Below are 17,249 nucleotides of genomic sequence, written 5' to 3'. Positions count from 1 at the left end.
TGATGAAAATCCGTCAGAAATGTAGATCACTCTACATTCCTGAGAGAGACTTGAGTATCGATGAAAGCCTTATGCCATTCAAAGGTAGACTGAAATGTAAGCAGTATATTCCCAAAAAGAAAGCGAAGTATGGAGTAAAATTTTTTATGCTTTGCGAATCCGAAAGTGGATATCTTTGGGATTTCAAACCTTATACGGGAAAGCAAACTGTAATCGAGCATGATAAATATTCGGATCTCCCCTTGTCGATGCGTGCAGTAATGCAGTTACTAGACCCTTTACTGGGGAAAGGTTACTGCATTACAATGGATAATTATTATATGTGTCCTGAACTCGCTGATTTGCTTTTACAGCATCGTACAGATAGTTATGGTACTGTAAATGCAAAAAGGCGAGATATGCCTCCAGATCTGGCTCCAGGAAAGCTATCGAAGGGGGAAATCCGAGCTTATCAGCGAGGGAAAGTCTTTGCACTACGTTGGAAAGACAAAAGAGATGTTTTTCTGCTGTCTTCCCTGCACAATCCATCAACGGAATCCGTGGAGAAGCATGGTTTGAAGAAAGAAAAACCTATTGCTGTGTGTGCATACAACGACACTATGGGTGGAGTCGACAGGTGCGATCAGCAGCTATCATTCTACTCTGTAATGAGGAAACAGCATAAAAAATATTACAAAAAAGTGTTTGGACATGTATTAGATTTTGTTATTTGGAACAGTTTCCTCCTGCACAAGAAAAAATGTTTGTCTACCATAACATATCTAGAATACAGAATAGAAATTGCGAAAGCATTGCTGCATGCACATGCGCCTTCTTCAGCAAGCAGAAAAACAGGAAATCCTGCCAGACATCTGAGGTTGAACGCTGCTAACTCCAACCATTATCCGGAAAATCTACCACCAACGGCTAATAAAAAAAAACCTGCACGCAAATGCTATGTATGTAATAAAAAAAATATCAGAAAGGAAACAAAAATCTGGTGCCCTGAGTGTAAAACTGCTTTGTGTGTTTACCCTTGCTTCAAGATGTTCCACACTGTTCAAGAATTTTAAATTCTGAACAGTATGAAATAAAGAATGTTTGTTTTCAAGGCCATCAAAACAGTCCTTTTCAGGACTACAAATATTGATAGAGGGATACCCGAATGTACTGTTTCTTTTTTCATCTTGAAGGCTAATTTTTAAGTTCTTTTTATGACACAGAATGATATTTTCGAAGGAATAAAATATAAGAGGAACTGGAAAGAGTATTCCAGGTAAAGTATTTCACCAAAACAATAAAAAATAATGAAATAAAATCTACCCTATATATATATAGATAGATAGATAGATGTAATAACTTTTTTTTTTTTTAAACTTGGGGATATTGTATATTAGGATAACCAAATTATTTTATAAACTTGGTTATAAATTTCAAAATAACTGGAAAGGCGAGATATGCCTCCAGATCTGGCTTCAGGAAAGCTATCGAAGGGAGAAATCCGAGCTTAGCAGCGAGGGAAAGTCGTTATTTTATAAACTTGGTAAAAATAACCAAGTTTATAAAATAACTTGGTTATCCTAATATATATATATATATATATATATATATATATATATATATATATATATATATATATATATAAAATGATAAGCCTTTTTAGTCATGTTTTTCGAAACGTTTTGAAAGTCAGGGGCTACCGTGAGTGTCGAGTCTTCAAAATTCGAGTCATCAGAATTCAGGGGCGGGACCCCCTTTCGAGTTATCACAATTGAAGGAGAACTGGCCTACCATACCAGAACACAGGGGGGGTATAGCCCCCTAGTTAATAAATGAAATATATAAATAATAACGGGAACATTTTCACCTTGCCAACACTCAACATTGATGTGATATGGGTTCCAAATTTCTTGTTTGAGATATATATATATATATATATATATATTACAAAGTTTTGTAATAAAAATTTCTGCTACAATGGAGTTTGGCAGAATCAACAATATTATTACTACCTTATTTCTGTTTCTCGTGTGGGAGAAAAACAGTAAAATGTCACTCTTATAATTATATGAGATGTTATAATGGCAAAAATAGTATGAAAAAAGTCATTTGCACTTTCTCTTCAAAACACAAAGAAAGAACATTGTAAATTCAGCCAGTGGAAAAGAAAATACTACATATTTTTCTTCTATTATCTGATTTTTTTTCTTGTAGTACAAAGAAGAAATCACTGCATAAACATGAAGTCTGTAGGAGGGAAAAAATCTGGAAATTGGTTACATTATAACGAATAGAGAAATCATGTCAGAAAAAATATTCACGTAAGATTCTAATCTCACCAGACATAACAATCTCTTCTAGATTAGATATCTAAAGTAACTGAACCTTTGCTACTATTTTACACTAAAATGAATGGGTATGTTCCCCAAGTGATTTACGTTTGTAACAGTTGTCTTACGAACGATTTATGAAATAAATTATCTGAAATATCCGCAGATTGATTAGGTATATACCCCCCCTCCCCCCCAAAAAAAAGAAGATTATGAAACGCATATGCACCTTTTCTTTTAAAATAATTCAAATCCTCTTTTTCAAGATAATTGTATGAAATAATTTATAATTTTTTGATAATAAAAGTGAAATTGATTATTATAAATTAAGAAATTATTTTGGCATAAATAATGTATAAGCATGTAAACGAAATGTCAGCATTTCTGTTAGGATATAGGTAATCAACAATCGAAAAGAAAACAAGACATTCTTGGTGTATTCTGCACTAGAGCTTGAGGCAATTTAGTGCGACTTTAGTGTTCTCCCCTTTCTTTCTCAATAGCACTGAGAGCAATAAGTCTTCAGCTTTTCTTCCAGCTAAGAGGATATATACCAAGTATTTATAAGACGTAGATTACTTCAGAAATAGCGTCCAGCAGCAGAAGTAATATTTAGATTTTTTAAAGAAAAACAAACAAAAATAATACTACCGAACTTTCTTTTGTGTGGTATGCATATAAACAATTTTGCATGGTGAAAATATAGCATATTATTTCTAAAATTTCACATAATTTCAGCGGGCAGTAGAACAGCTGGTTTTACATTGCAAATAAATAGAACAGAATTAGAAGTTTCACAATACAATCTGATTGCCGTATATCTTTTGTCAAAATGGTAAAATGAAGTAATTGATTTTGAATGCTGTCTAGAAAAGCTTTCAAACCTGTGAGTTCTAGGAGAGGATAAGGAGGGGGGGAAGCATTAGAAAATCTTCAAAATGAAAAAGAATTTTGAATCATTCCGTATATGATATTTTTCCCATTATATTTTCAACATATCTACGAGGATGTGCACTAGATATTATCGTAATATGCATAATACAAATAAATAAATAAATAAATGACGAAGGCGAAGAATCACTGCTAAAATATCATTGGATATAAATTTTTGATACCAAAAAGACACAATCGGAAACCGAGTAATGCAATGTAGCAATTTAACATTTTTTTTTTGTCTTTATGAATAACAAAAAATGGTTTCTAAAACTGAAATGAGATGATCCATATAATGCTATTTCGCTAGAAACGAAAGAAAAGGGACATATTTATTTCAATAAATATTGTTTAAAAATATAAATATTTGACATAATATTTTCAAAGCAAACATTTGAAATTTCTGAAATTCGAAAAAAAAATATTCAATTATTATACGTAAAGTGAAAGATCAATCAGTGCAACTCTTCCAGTTCACTGATTTGTAGAATTACCAAGTATTTATAAGACGTAGATTATTTCAGAAATAGCTTCCAGCGGCAGAAGAAGTAATATTTAGATTTTTTTAAAAGAAAAACAAACACAAATAATACTACTGAACTTTCTTTTGGGTGGTATGCATATAAACAATTTTGCATGGTGAAAATATAGCATATCATTTCTAAAATTTCACATAATTTCAGCGGGCAGTAGAACAGCTTGTTTTAGATTGCAAATAAATAGAACAGATTTAGAAGCTTCACGATACAATCTGATTGCCGTATATCTTTTGTCAAAATGATAAAATTAAGTAATTGATTTCGAATGCTGTCTAGAAAAGCTTTCAAAACTTTATAGAAATTTAGAGTAGGTATGCAATTCAGTTCCAGGAGAGAATAAGGAGTGGGGGAAAGCATTAGAAAATCTTCAAAATGAGCAAAAATGTTGAATCATTCCGTATATGATATTTTTCACATTATATTTTCAACATATCTACGAAGTTATGCACTAGATATTATCGTAATATGCATAATACAAATAAATAAATAAATGACGAAGGGGAAGAATCACTGCTAAAATATCATTGGATATAAATTTTGGATACCAAAAAGACACAATCGGAAACCGAGTAAGGCAATTTAGCATTTTAACGTTTTTTTTTTATTTTGTCTTTATGAATAACAAAAAATCGTTTCTCAATCTGAAATGTGATGATCCATATAATGCTATTTCGCTAGAAACTAAAGAAAAAGGACATATTTATTTCAATAAATATTATTTAAAAATATAAATATTTGACATAATATTTTCAAAGCAAACATTTGAAAATTTTAAAATTCGAAAAAAAATTATTCAATTATTATACGTAAAGTGAAAGAACAATCAGTGCATCTCTTCTGGTGCACTGATTTGTAGAATAAAATAAAGCAAATTCACTATCACTAAATAGATTCATTGCAAAAGCTGATCAGTGGGCATTTCAGGATTGATTTTTTTTTCGCATATGTGAAATTGGTTTCAATTTTTGGGAAGAGACACAATAAATCATTTTAGAGGCAAGAAAGGTCAACTAACTTAGGACAGTAAATGAAATTCTAAGCAACACAACAGACGTAAAGACAGGGGGAGGGGAGACAAAGGTCACTCAGCAACAGTTAATCCACTAATGCTATAGAATAGCCGTAACGAGATTAACGGCGGAGGAAGGTAATGGCATGATAAAAGGTAGAATGCCGACGAAGTTTTGATCCATGAAAAAAGCTAGGGAGAGTTGAATATTTAATCCACACCGGCCGGTTGGGAGGTTAAAGGCAAGGGGCCACTACCCAGACCAGTTTCGACCTTTATTGAGGTCTCGTCAGTGGGAGCTAGGCTTAGAAATACCAAGATTTAGTAATACAGAGCTTGTAAGTATTTCGCCAAAACAAGTTACCATAAGGTGTTTTAACCTTATTAAATAAAAATCTCTGGAGGAGATATAAATGTAGAAAGTATTTTTACCTTGGGTATAAATATGTTAAAGATACCAAGCAATTTTAAACCTGGTTTTACTCCATTTCCCAAGTAAGCAAACAGACTAAAAGTCAAGTTTGCGCCTGCAATTGATGCAAGTCTAACTGATCCCACAGGTAGTGCAGGACCAGGGCAACTCGTGGCAAAGGCCCTGGTCCTGCACTACCTGTGGGATCAGTTAGACTTGCATCAATTGCAGGTGCAAACTTGACTTTTAGTCTGTTTGCTTACTTGGGAAATGGAGTAAAACCAGGTTTAAAATTGCTTGGTATCTTTAACATATTTATACCCAAGGTAAAAATACTTTCTACATTTATATCTCCTCCAGAGATTTTTATTTAATAAGGCTAAAACACCTTATGGTAACTTGTTTTGGCGAAATACTTACAAGCTCTGTATTACTAAATCTTGGTATTTCTAAGCCTAGCTCCCACTGACGAGACCTCAATAAAGGTCGAAACCGGTCTGGGTAGTGGCCCCTTGCCTTTAATACAAAACATCATACATCCCCTTCTTGGAGATGTGTTTTTGCATTAAGGGTAAATATTAAGATTAGTGATCGGAGCTTGTTCCACCTTTGCCACGAGTTGCCCTGGTCCTGCACTACCTGTGGGATCAGTTAGACTTGCATCAATTGCAGGCGCAAACTTGACTTTTAGTCTGTTTGCTTACTTGGGAAATGGAGTAAAACCAGGTTTAAAATTGCTTGGTATCTTTAACATATTTATACCCAAGGTAAAAATACTTTCTACATTTATATCTCCTCCAGAGATTTTTATTTAATAAGGCTAAAACACCTTATGGTAACTTGTTTTGGCGAAATACTTACAAGCTCTGTATTACTAAATCTTGGTATTTCTAAGCCTAGCTCCCACTGACGAGACCTCAATAAAGGTCGAAACCGGTCTGGGTAGTGGCCCCTTGCCTTTAATACAAAACATCATACATCCCCTTCTTGGAGATGTGTTTTTGCATTAAGGGTAAATATTAAGATTAGTGATCGGAGCTTGTTCCACCTTTGCCACGAGTTGCCCTGGTCCTGCACTACCTGTGGGATCAGTTAGACTTGCATCAATTGCAGGCGCAAACTTGACTTTTAGTCTGTTTGCTTACTTGGGAAATGGAGTAAAACCAGGTTTAAAATTGCTTGGTATCTTTAACATATTTATACCCAAGGTAAAAATACTTTCTACATTTATATCTCCTCCAGAGATTTTTATTTAATAAGGCTAAAACACCTTATGGTAACTTGTTTTGGCGAAATACTTACAAGCTCTGTATTACTAAATCTTGGTATTTCTAAGCCTAGCTCCCACTGACGAGACCTCAATAAAGGTCGAAACCGGTCTGGGTAGTGGCCCCTTGCCTTTAATACAAAACATCATACATCCCCTTCTTGGAGATGTGTTTTTGCATTAAGGGTAAATATTAAGATTAGTGATCGGAGCTTGTTCCACCTTTGCCACGAGTTGCCCTGGTCCTGCACTACCTGTGGGGTCAGTTAGACTTGCATCAATTGCAGGCGCAAACTTGACTTTTAGTCTGTTTGCTTACTTGGGAAATGGAGTAAAACCAGGTTTAAAATTGCTTGGTATCTTTAACATATTTATACCCAAGGTAAAAATACTTTCTACATTTATATCTCCTCCAGAGATTTTTATTTAATAAGGTTAAAACACCTTATGATAACTTGTTTTGGCGAAATACTTACAAGCTCTGTATTACTAAATCTTGGTATTTCTAAGCCTAGCTCCCACTGACGAGACCTCAATAAAGGTCGAAACCGGTCTGGGTAGTGGCCCCTTGCCTTTAATACAAAACATCATACATCCCCTTCTTGGAGATGTGTTTTGGCATTAAGGGTAAATATTAAGATTAGTGATCGGAGCTTGTTCCACCTTTGCCACGAGTTGCCCTGGTCCTGCACTACCTGTGGGATCAGTTAGACTTGCATCAATTGCAGGCGCAAACTTGACTTTTACTCTGTTTGCTTACTTGGGAAATGGAGTAAAACCAGGTTTAAAATTGCTTGGTATCTTTAACATATTTATACCCAAGGTAAAAATACTTTCTACATATATAATTATTATATATATATATATATATATATATATATCTTCTTCTGGTTCCCATCTGCCATATGGCCGCGGGAGGGTAGCTAAATGCTACCATTCTAGGGAGAGGTGATTATGAGCAAGGTGGTTTCCCCGTTGCCTTCCTTGCCTATATATATATATATATATATATATATATATATATAATTATTATATATATTAGAGAGCAAAATAACTTTAGCTCTCTAATATATTATATATTAGAGAGCAAAAGGAAAGGATGAAAGAAATGATTGTTGTGGCAGGTACGAATGATTTGAAAGGAGATAAAATGGAAATGATAGAAGACCTGAATGAATTGTTTGAGGTAGCAAAAGAAAAGAGTGAGAGAGTTAGAATGATTAGTCTTTTGCTACAGTATGACAGTGAAATGTTTAAAAGGAGGGCCATAATTGCGAATGACTTTATGCGTGGGTTATGTATGACGAGTGGTATGGGATTTGTGGACGTGTGGAGTGAGTTTGATGGGCGAAAGGATCTATATAAGATGGATGGCTTGCATTTGAATGGTTATGGTGTAAGAAGACTTGAGAAAGTGTTGCTGAATGTAGTGGATGTGCAAATTCAGGGAAACTAGATTCGTTAAGGGGTTGGAGTAGATATACAGTCCTTAGGGAGGCAGTTGAATGTAAGAATGAATATAATATGCTAGAGCAAATAAGGACAACAAACCAGAGTGGGATTGTTAATATAAGGCATCAAGGTAGGGTTGGGGTTAATGGGGGTCTTAAATTCATGTCCACTAATACTAGGAGTATTAGGAACAAGAAGGAAGAGTTTTTGACCATGGTTGGCACTTCAAGACCACAGGTTATTGGTATTAGTGAAAATGGCTAACTGTAAATGATACAGCTAGTGGGATTGAATGTGATGGGTATAGTGTGTTCAGGAATGACAGAGAGAATAAAATGGGGGTAGGAGTATTGTTGATGATAGCTGATGAGCTACAGCCAAGAAGAATAGAAGTTGAATTGCAGCATAGAGAAAAGAGCACATTTGAGGCCATTTGGTGTGAGATTGTGGCTAGCAGAACCAAATATACAATTGGGTGCTGCTATAGACCAGGTGATGGAAAAGATGGTGGTGACCGTATGCACAAGCAAATAGAAGAAATGAGTGGAAGGAGGGTGATTATTATGGGAGATTTCAACTATGGTCGCATTGATTCTCCAATCAATTGAGGAGAGTACACACGGGAGGAAGGAATTGGATTTTATGAGGTTATTAAGGGATAACTATCTGCGACAGCATGTAATGGAAAATACTAGCGGTCAGAGAGTGCTTGACCTAGTAATTACATCTGAGGATTTGGCTGTAATAAATATGACCACATTGCCACCAATCGGTGAGAGTGATCATAGGGTCTTGACTTGGGAGGTGGCTAAAGGTGTAGAATTTTCAATTAAGACAGGGTACATGTGGAATTATCGGGCTGGAAAGTATGACAAGCTTATGAGATTGATTGGCTCAGTGCCATGGCATGTACAACAGCAAGGACTAGCAGTTGATAGTGCATGTATGAAGCAATGGCTGACTGTATACCTTGAGTCCGAATAATAAATCAACTAGGGGTTAAATGGATGAATAACACCATTAAGCTTGAGCTGCAAAAATAAGCAGCTAAAGAATTGTCAGTACCCTTGACCATTTTGTTTAATTTGAGTCTTGGGTCTGGGTTGGTCCCGAGTGGGTGGAAGGAGGGGAAAATAGTTCCACTGCATAAAGGTGGTTCCAAGACCGCTGTTGTAAATTACCGACCGATTAGCATATCAGGAATCATTGTCAAGGTCTTAGAGAAATTAGAATACAGGATTGGATAGATGAAAATGGGATATTGTATGGGGGACAACATGGTTTTGTGAAGGGTAGATCATGCCTCAGTAACTTGCTCACGTTTTATAACACAGTGATGGCTGAACTGGATAAGGGTAATGGGTTTACAGTGATACTACTGGACCTTGCCAAGGCCTTTGACAGGATACCACATGGAACCCTAATCAGTAAACTGGAGCAGATGGGGATAGATATAGGGTTGGTAAGATGGATAGGAGGGTGGTTGAAGGAGAGATACCAGAGAGTGGTTTATTCAGGAGTGGAGTCAAAAAGACTTCTTGTGACTAGTTCAGTGCTGCAGGGTTCTGTTCTTGGACCACTACTTTTCAATTTGTTCATCAATGATATTGGAAAGGATTTGAGAGGAAGTGTTCACTTGTTTGCTGATGATGCAAAGTTGGGTAGAACAATTGTGAGTGCACAGGATGTCAAAATTTTACAGGATGATTTGGATAGTTTGGAGGACTGGGCTAGGAAAAATGGATGTCAATTTAATGTGCCAAAGTGTAAGGTTATGCACTTTGGGATGAAAAGAGTAGCAGCAGTATATCACATTGGTGGAACCATACTCCAGGAGATTGATGAGGCCAGGGATTTGGGAGTGTGGGTGGATAGAGAATTGAAGTTTAGGGGGCACATTGCAAAAGTGACTAAAACAGCTCATCAAATCACTTGGCTTATGAAAAATACTTTAACATGCAGAGAGAAGCAAGTTGTTGTTCCTCTGTATCGAGCCTTGATAAGACTCCATGTGGACTTCTGTGCCCAGTTATGGGCGCCAGGGTTTCTTCGTGATGGGGAGGAAGTGGAGAGGGTCCAGAGACGAGTGACCAAGATGATAGTAGATCTGTGGAATGAACCTTATGAGAATAGGTTGAGGATTTGTGGGTTGCAGAAATTGGACGATAGGCGAATGAGGGGTGATATGATTGATACATTCAAATTACTGAAGGGTTTTTATAAGATTGATGCAGAAGATATTTTTGAAAATATGACTGGTGGTGGGAGGACTAGGTTCCATGCATGGAAGCTGGGCAAGAGCGTGGTTGACAAGGGTGTTAGAGCTAGGTTTTTTACTTGGAGAGTGGTGAATGAGTGGAATAAGCTTCCAGAGTCTGTTGTGGGTGCTACGATCGTGAATGAGTTCAAGGCAAGATATGATAGATACTGTGTGAATGTAGAATAGTTGTTTCAGACATGATGTTAGGGCCTCCCTCGATGAGTCTGTCGACTCCTTGGAGTTTCCCAGAACAATAATAATAATAATAATAATATTACAGCATCTATGTATGCAATTTATCTGAGACATAAAAAATAAATAAATAAATAAATAAATTATTATTATTATTATTATTATTATTATTATTATGTATATTCTATATTCAAAAATTCTGTATAATCTTTATCATAAATATTAGAAGAATATGTGTTGTAAACACATAATACAGAGGCAAAAAAGTATTTTTAAAAATTTTAATTGAAATCCAATGTAGAAAATGTAGCACTTTGTGCTGAATTCTGTAAAACTATAAGTTGCAATGTCACTCAAGATGTTTACTGTATGTGTAAATATTTTAGCAGATCAATAAAAATATTAACATAAAAAAAAAAAAAAATTATGTGATACCTCCAAGGTGTCAAAGGACTCATCGAGGGAGGGCATCCTACTCTACAACTCTCTGTCACTTAATCCACCAACTGCATGGAACACTACTACCATCATGCTCTACACACAACACAATCTACTGGTGTCTGTAAATTGCATGTGTTCTCTTGTCTGATTTGTCTGTATGCAGGATATAAAACTGGAGTTTTTGGGAGAAAAAAACCCTGCTACCTTCAGTTGAAAAAGGCCATATAAAGATTCCTTTTGTCATTACGAGAATTGAACTTATAATGTTTCCAACTGAAGGGCACAACGTACCATCATTCTTCCAGTTGTGCTACAGATGTTCCTTGGCAGTATGTGTACTTTTCAATTCAGATTATAATAGCGTGAACTTTGTTATACATAAAATAGTGGACATATATGTATTTCTGAGTTATGCACTAGTAGAACATTCTGTAGAATTCTCATGTTAATTATTATATGTGGTACTGCATTATTATTAGGAACATATGTGTACAAAAATAATTACTTGATTTTTTTTCCAGTGCTCTGCAACATGTGGAGGAGGATATCAAATTCGTCACATCAAATGCATAAATCAGACATCTCAAGAACCTGTCACAGGTTGCAGTTCTGAAAATAAACCTACACATCGACAGTCTTGCAATCCTGATGAATGTCTTGAAAATAACTCAGGTACTAAAATAGTGTAAGAACTTTAAAAAAAATGTACTATAGTTAAATTACTGTAATCAATGAGCGCAGTGAATTCAAAAAATTCATTTATTTAAAATTTAGGTAATTTAAAATGCAACATTTTAAATAACCTTCTTAGTTTGAACATCTTTATTTTCACTACTTTACCTTTCTGTTTATATACTGTGCATTGATCTTGCTTTCCTCTCTTCTTCTTACTTTAAAAAAATACTTTAAATGATATTTTATGACTAAATTATATATATATATATATATAACTTATAACAATTGGTGTTCCGACTTCTTTAGGTGAGAAAGAAATAACATAAGACTTATAAAAATAACAAGGTAAAAAACATGGACATTCCAGCTTAATAAAAAGAAGCAGAGTAGTAACAGTCATTTGTTTAAGTTAAGGGATATTACATCCCATATTGTTTCTTAGCTGAATAAGAAACTCAAAAGAGTTTCATGCCGAATATAGAAATTATATAAAGTTCGGCGATTCCAAGCATAAGCAAATACCTGGATAGCAGCAACTGACCCTTAAGGTAGTGAAAGCTGAGGCAACTCATAGCAAAGGTGGAGCAAGTTCCGATCGCTATTCTTGGTATTTACCCATAATGTGAACTTAGCTCCTATAGGATGTAATATCCCTTAACTTAAACAAGTTATATGTCACTGAATTGAAGCCTTTGGCTCTTCATATATTTAGTAACAGTCATATCTGAATAGGTGACCATGTGCTACTGTTGGCATGAGTTGAATGTGTGTGACAGCTAATTTTAGAGCGCCAGTATTGGATTACTGCAATATGGGAATCAGGCAAATTGTAGCTTAGATTGCTGTTCAAGTGTGAAGGGACCAGAACTATTTCTTTTGATTCGATAATTCGTCTTTCAAACTCTAACCTCGAAGAACGGCCACACCAATTTGATTGGGACCGCACTACCAATTTATATATATGCAAGGATGAATTTGAAAAAATTCATCTTTCAAATGAATTCTTTCAAAAGGAAAGGCTGGGAGTAAGAGTCAGTTCAAAAAGGGAAGAGAGCTGAATTTGAACTGTATCTGCCCATACAAGTGGGTTTTCTGTAAACCGTGAAATAAAGTATAGGAATAGGAAGACATGATTAAAGTGCCTAGAAAGGCTAGACATAACTGGTAATTAGTTTACGGAATTAACAACGCAAATGAAGTATATTAATTAAAGGTAACTTTAATGATTCACTTCAAACAACTGAATAACCCCATCCAAATCTTCACCAATATTATTAATATATAAATTAAACAGCAATGGCCCTAAAACAGACCCTTGAGGCACTCCACTAGTGACTTTCCTTTTCCTGGATATCGCACCCCCATACACAACTTGTTGATACCTATCAGATAGCCAGTCTCCAATCCAATGCACTAATCTAATATCCAACCCCATCTGCTCTAGTTTGACTGTCAACTTATCATGAGGTACTCTATCAAAACCTTTTGCAAAATCCAAGTATATTACTGTGTATCATTCTCCTCTGTCCAAGGAAGCAGTGACTTTATTGTAATAAGTAAGTAGCTTACTAAAACATGACCTCCCTTTAGCAAATCCATGCTGTCCATCAAAGATTATATCATTGTTGTCAACCCAACTCTGGATCCTAGTTCTCACAAGCTTCTCCAACAACTTAACTACAACACCTGACACACAGATAGGCCTATAGTTTGATGCTTGAGTTCGATCACCTCCTTTATGAAGTGGCACAATCTTGCCTTCCTTCCACTCTTTAGGAACTTGACCAAGTGCAAGACTCGTATTAAAAAAATATGTCAAGGCAGGTGTCAACTCTCTGGCACATTCCTTCAGAATATGCGGTGATATATTATCAAGTACCATAGCCTTATTTACATCTAGTTTACTCAACTCCCCAAACACCTCTTGCTCACTTACAGTCAGTCTCTCCTCCCCATCATCAACTGCTCTTAATCTCTCCATGAAGTCACATTCACAAGATTGAAAGATCTTTATGAACTGCTCATTAAGTATCTCCACCACACATTCTGCAACAGCTGTCTTTATACCATTTTCTCCAATCAATGTCATCCTTCCATAATCATTCCTTCTTTTGCTGGCTACATATCGAAAGAACTCCCTAGGATTCTTTTTGGCTTCATTAGCTAACTGCTGTTCATACCTCTCTTTAGCTACTCTCACCAACCAAGTCACCCTCCTTGCCTGGTCTTTGTAGACCTCATGAAATTGGTTACTCCCACTTCTCTTATGCTGCCTCCACAATGCCCCTTTTCTCTGTATGGCATGCTTAATCTCTTTATTCATCCATCTCACACCTACCTTATTTAACCTTCTCACCCGTGGTATACATTTAGACATTGCATCTACTAAATATTTTTTGAAAATCCCCCAAGCTGCATTGATCTCTTTTCCGGCTAACTCCTCATTCCATGCTACACCTACTAGCTGTCTCCTGAGCTCTTCATAATCACCCCCCTTGTAGTTCCACATACACCCTTTTTTCACAGGGGTCCTTGCACTGCTAGCAACCACCCAGGTAATCACCTCATGGTCACTTTCACCAATTGGTGGATGATTTGACACCTCATTGATAATTACATCCTCCGATGAGATGACCAAATCCAAGACCCTTAATCCTCGTGTGCCCTCTGTTACATACTGTCTGAGGTAGTTATCCCTCAAAAACTCAAGAAACTCATTTTCTTTACTTCCAGTTGCTATCTCATTATTCCAGTCTATATTGCCATAATTAAAATCACCCATAATGATCACCCTTTTCTTATTTGCTTGGATTATTTGACTATACATTTCACTATCACCACATCCACATTATCAGGTCTATAACAACATCCCACTAAGTATTTGATTCTATTCACCTCTATCTCACACCATACTGCCTAAAATCCACTGGCCCTATTTCCCTCTTGCATCTCTACCTTGTATGGACATAACTCTTTCTCTATCATCAATAGCACTCCCCCCTCCCTTTTTACCCCTTCTATCCTCACGAAACACATCATACCTATCCATCTCTATTCCTGTCAGGATGTTGTCCTCATCTAACCATGTCTCACTTATTCCGACAATCTCTGGGTGCACAGACGCAATTAGTGCAACCATTTCATCCGTCTTGTTTCTTATACTTCTAGCATTGGTATACAAACACAACTCATTTCTGGATCTACAGCTAGTTCCACTGATACCACTCACTCGATGTGATCTCTTCATGCTGGACTGGGGCCATTTCCCTTTCTGCTTCTTCATTTTAGAACCCTTTGCAATTCCATCATTTCCTCTTGAGCCCTGGTCATCCCATTACTTTCCTGCCTACCCATGCTCTCACCTCCTCTTGGAGCATCCACCTTTCTCACGCTGTGTACCCCTGTCCACCCTGAGCCTCCCCGTTTCCCTGCTCCTCTTGCACACCCATTCTCTCATTTTCTATACTCATACCACTCACTTTCCCATTCATTTCCACTTTTTCAATCTCTCCTGTTTTACTCTCCTGCTCTTCCACATCACTCCCCTCTCCATCTGATTCATTCTCTCTATTCACTTCTCTACTTTCCAGCAGCAGTCTCTCCAAGCGACTCACACCATAACCACTCAAATGCAGTCCATCGCTCCCATACAGCTCACTTCGTCCCTCAAACTCATTCCACACATTAACAAACTGCACTCTCATCACCTCACACATTTCAGCCAGAATATCATTCATAATCCTTGCCTTCTGCCTCATTTCACCACAATCATACCTAGGCAACACACTGACTACCCTTCCTGTCACACTATTCTCCTTTATCTTTCCAAGCAGTCTACTGACATTCATTTTGACATGCTCTTTGTTCTCTCTCTCTCAAATCATTTGTACCAATTAATACAATTAACTCTTTTGCTCGTTCCCGCCTCATATTCAATGCCTCAATCACTCTACTCATTTTCCTGCCTGGAAAACATACCTTGTGCATTTTATCCTCCAGCACACCTTTAATAATGGAGTCGCCATACAACGCCACTCGCTCATCTTTCATTAACTCTTTCATGCCATCAAGATTTATTTTAATAGTTTTGACCGGAATTCTCTTAATTTCATTCTGCATCCATTTCATTTCTTGCTTCATCCAATCCAATTCACCTTACAAACCTCACAACACATTCTCTCTCTATCATTAAATCTTTCTAACTTTCTAACTCTCGACCCCCTGTTCTCACTTTTCCTCTCATTCATCCTTCTTTGTTTTCGTACTTTTCCAACATGCGTAAAACTTTCGCTATCATTCTTCTCACTTTTACTATCATTCATCTTTCTTTGGTTCAGTACTTTTGTTCCAACATGCGTCCAACTTTCGCCATCATTCATTCTTTTTTCGCTATCATTTATTCTTTCGATTTTTTTTTATTTGCGATTTCTGCATCACGCCATTTCTACTTTCATTTGTTCTCTCAATTTTGTTTCTTTCTGCCTCACTTTCATCCCTTTTAACATCTGTTATGGTTGTCAAAACACTCTTTTTCTTTTTTCCTGATTTTTTAACATTTTTTTGACCCTCTTTCCACCATCCTTCTCTTTCAAATGTGCACTCGCGACACAATCAGTACTAGCACTTTTGTCATGAATTTTATATTCACATTCATCAGTTCCTCGTTCAGGTCACACTTTGCACACACCCTTCTTCCATCCGCACTAAACATCCACAAATCCTTTATGTAATCGAAGGAATACATATAACAGACCTCACACTTAACGAAACGAGTGAAATCTAAATTAAAATCATGGAACGACAATGCCGCTGCCATTTTTTTTTTTTTTCTCTGCACGTTACTAGGTCTAATAATAACGATTTCATTATTTAGTTTAGGCAAGAAAAAACCCCCACACTAATAATAATATTAATATTATTATTATTATTGTTCTGGGCAACTCCAGTGAGTCGACAGACTCATCGAGGGAGGCCCTAACATCGTGTCAAGAACAACTATTCAACATTCACACAGTATCTATCATACCTTGCCTTGAACTCATTCACGGTCGTAGCACCCACAACAGACTCTGGAAGCTTATTCCACTCATTCACTACTCTCCAAGTAAAAAACCTAGCTCTAACACCCTTGTCAACCAGGCTCTTGCCCAGCTTCCATTCATTGCCCCTAGCACTCACACCACCAGTCATATTTTCAAAAATATCTTCTGGATCAATCTTATAGAAACCCTTCAGTAATTTGAATGTCTCAATCATATCACCCCCCTCCTTCGCCTATCGACCAATTTCTGCAACCCACAAATCTTCAATCTATTCTCATAAGGTTAATTCCACAGACCTATCATCTTGGTCACTCGTCTCTGGATCCTCTCCACTTCTTCCCCATCACGAAGAAACCCTGGTGCCCATAACTGGGCACAGAAGTCCAGATGGGGTCTTATCAAGGCTCGATACAGAGTAACAACAACTTGTTTGTCTCTGCATGTTAAAGTATTTTTCAGAAGACAAGTGATTTGGTGAGCTGTTTTAGTCACTTTTGCAATGTGCCCCCTAAACTTCAATTCCCTATCCACCAACACTCCCAAATCCCTGGCCTCATCAATCTCCTGGAGTACGGTTCCACCAATGCGATATACTGCTGATATTCTTTTCATCCCAAAGTGCATAACCTTGGGATGAAACTTTGGCACATTAAATTGACATCCATTTTTCCTAGCCCAGTCCTCCAAACTAACCAAATCATCCTGTAAAATTTTGACA

At 36.6% G+C, this 17,249-nt stretch overlaps 1 protein-coding gene across 1 annotated transcript in view; it reads left to right on the top strand.

Moving 5' to 3' along the window:
- Nucleotides 1–17,249, top strand: part of LOC150100575 (A disintegrin and metalloproteinase with thrombospondin motifs 6-like) — a 563,262-nt gene that overhangs the window by 518,548 nt on the left and 27,465 nt on the right. Inside the window, exon 24 of the mRNA XM_090402125.1 lies at nt 11,336–11,486. Within this exon, the coding sequence (XP_090258251.1) occupies nt 11,336–11,486 (151 nt within the window). The remainder of the gene's footprint in view (nt 1–11,335; nt 11,487–17,249) is intronic.

Source organism: Typopeltis vanoorti, chromosome 12, assembly GCF_054136105.1.
Source record: "Typopeltis vanoorti isolate ZY-2024b chromosome 12, IOZ_Tvanoo_1.0, whole genome shotgun sequence".
NCBI lineage: Eukaryota > Metazoa > Arthropoda > Arachnida > Uropygi > Thelyphonidae > Typopeltis > Typopeltis vanoorti.
The sequence above is the reverse complement of the archived record's forward strand: the minus strand, read 5'-3'. Positions and strand labels throughout refer to the sequence as shown.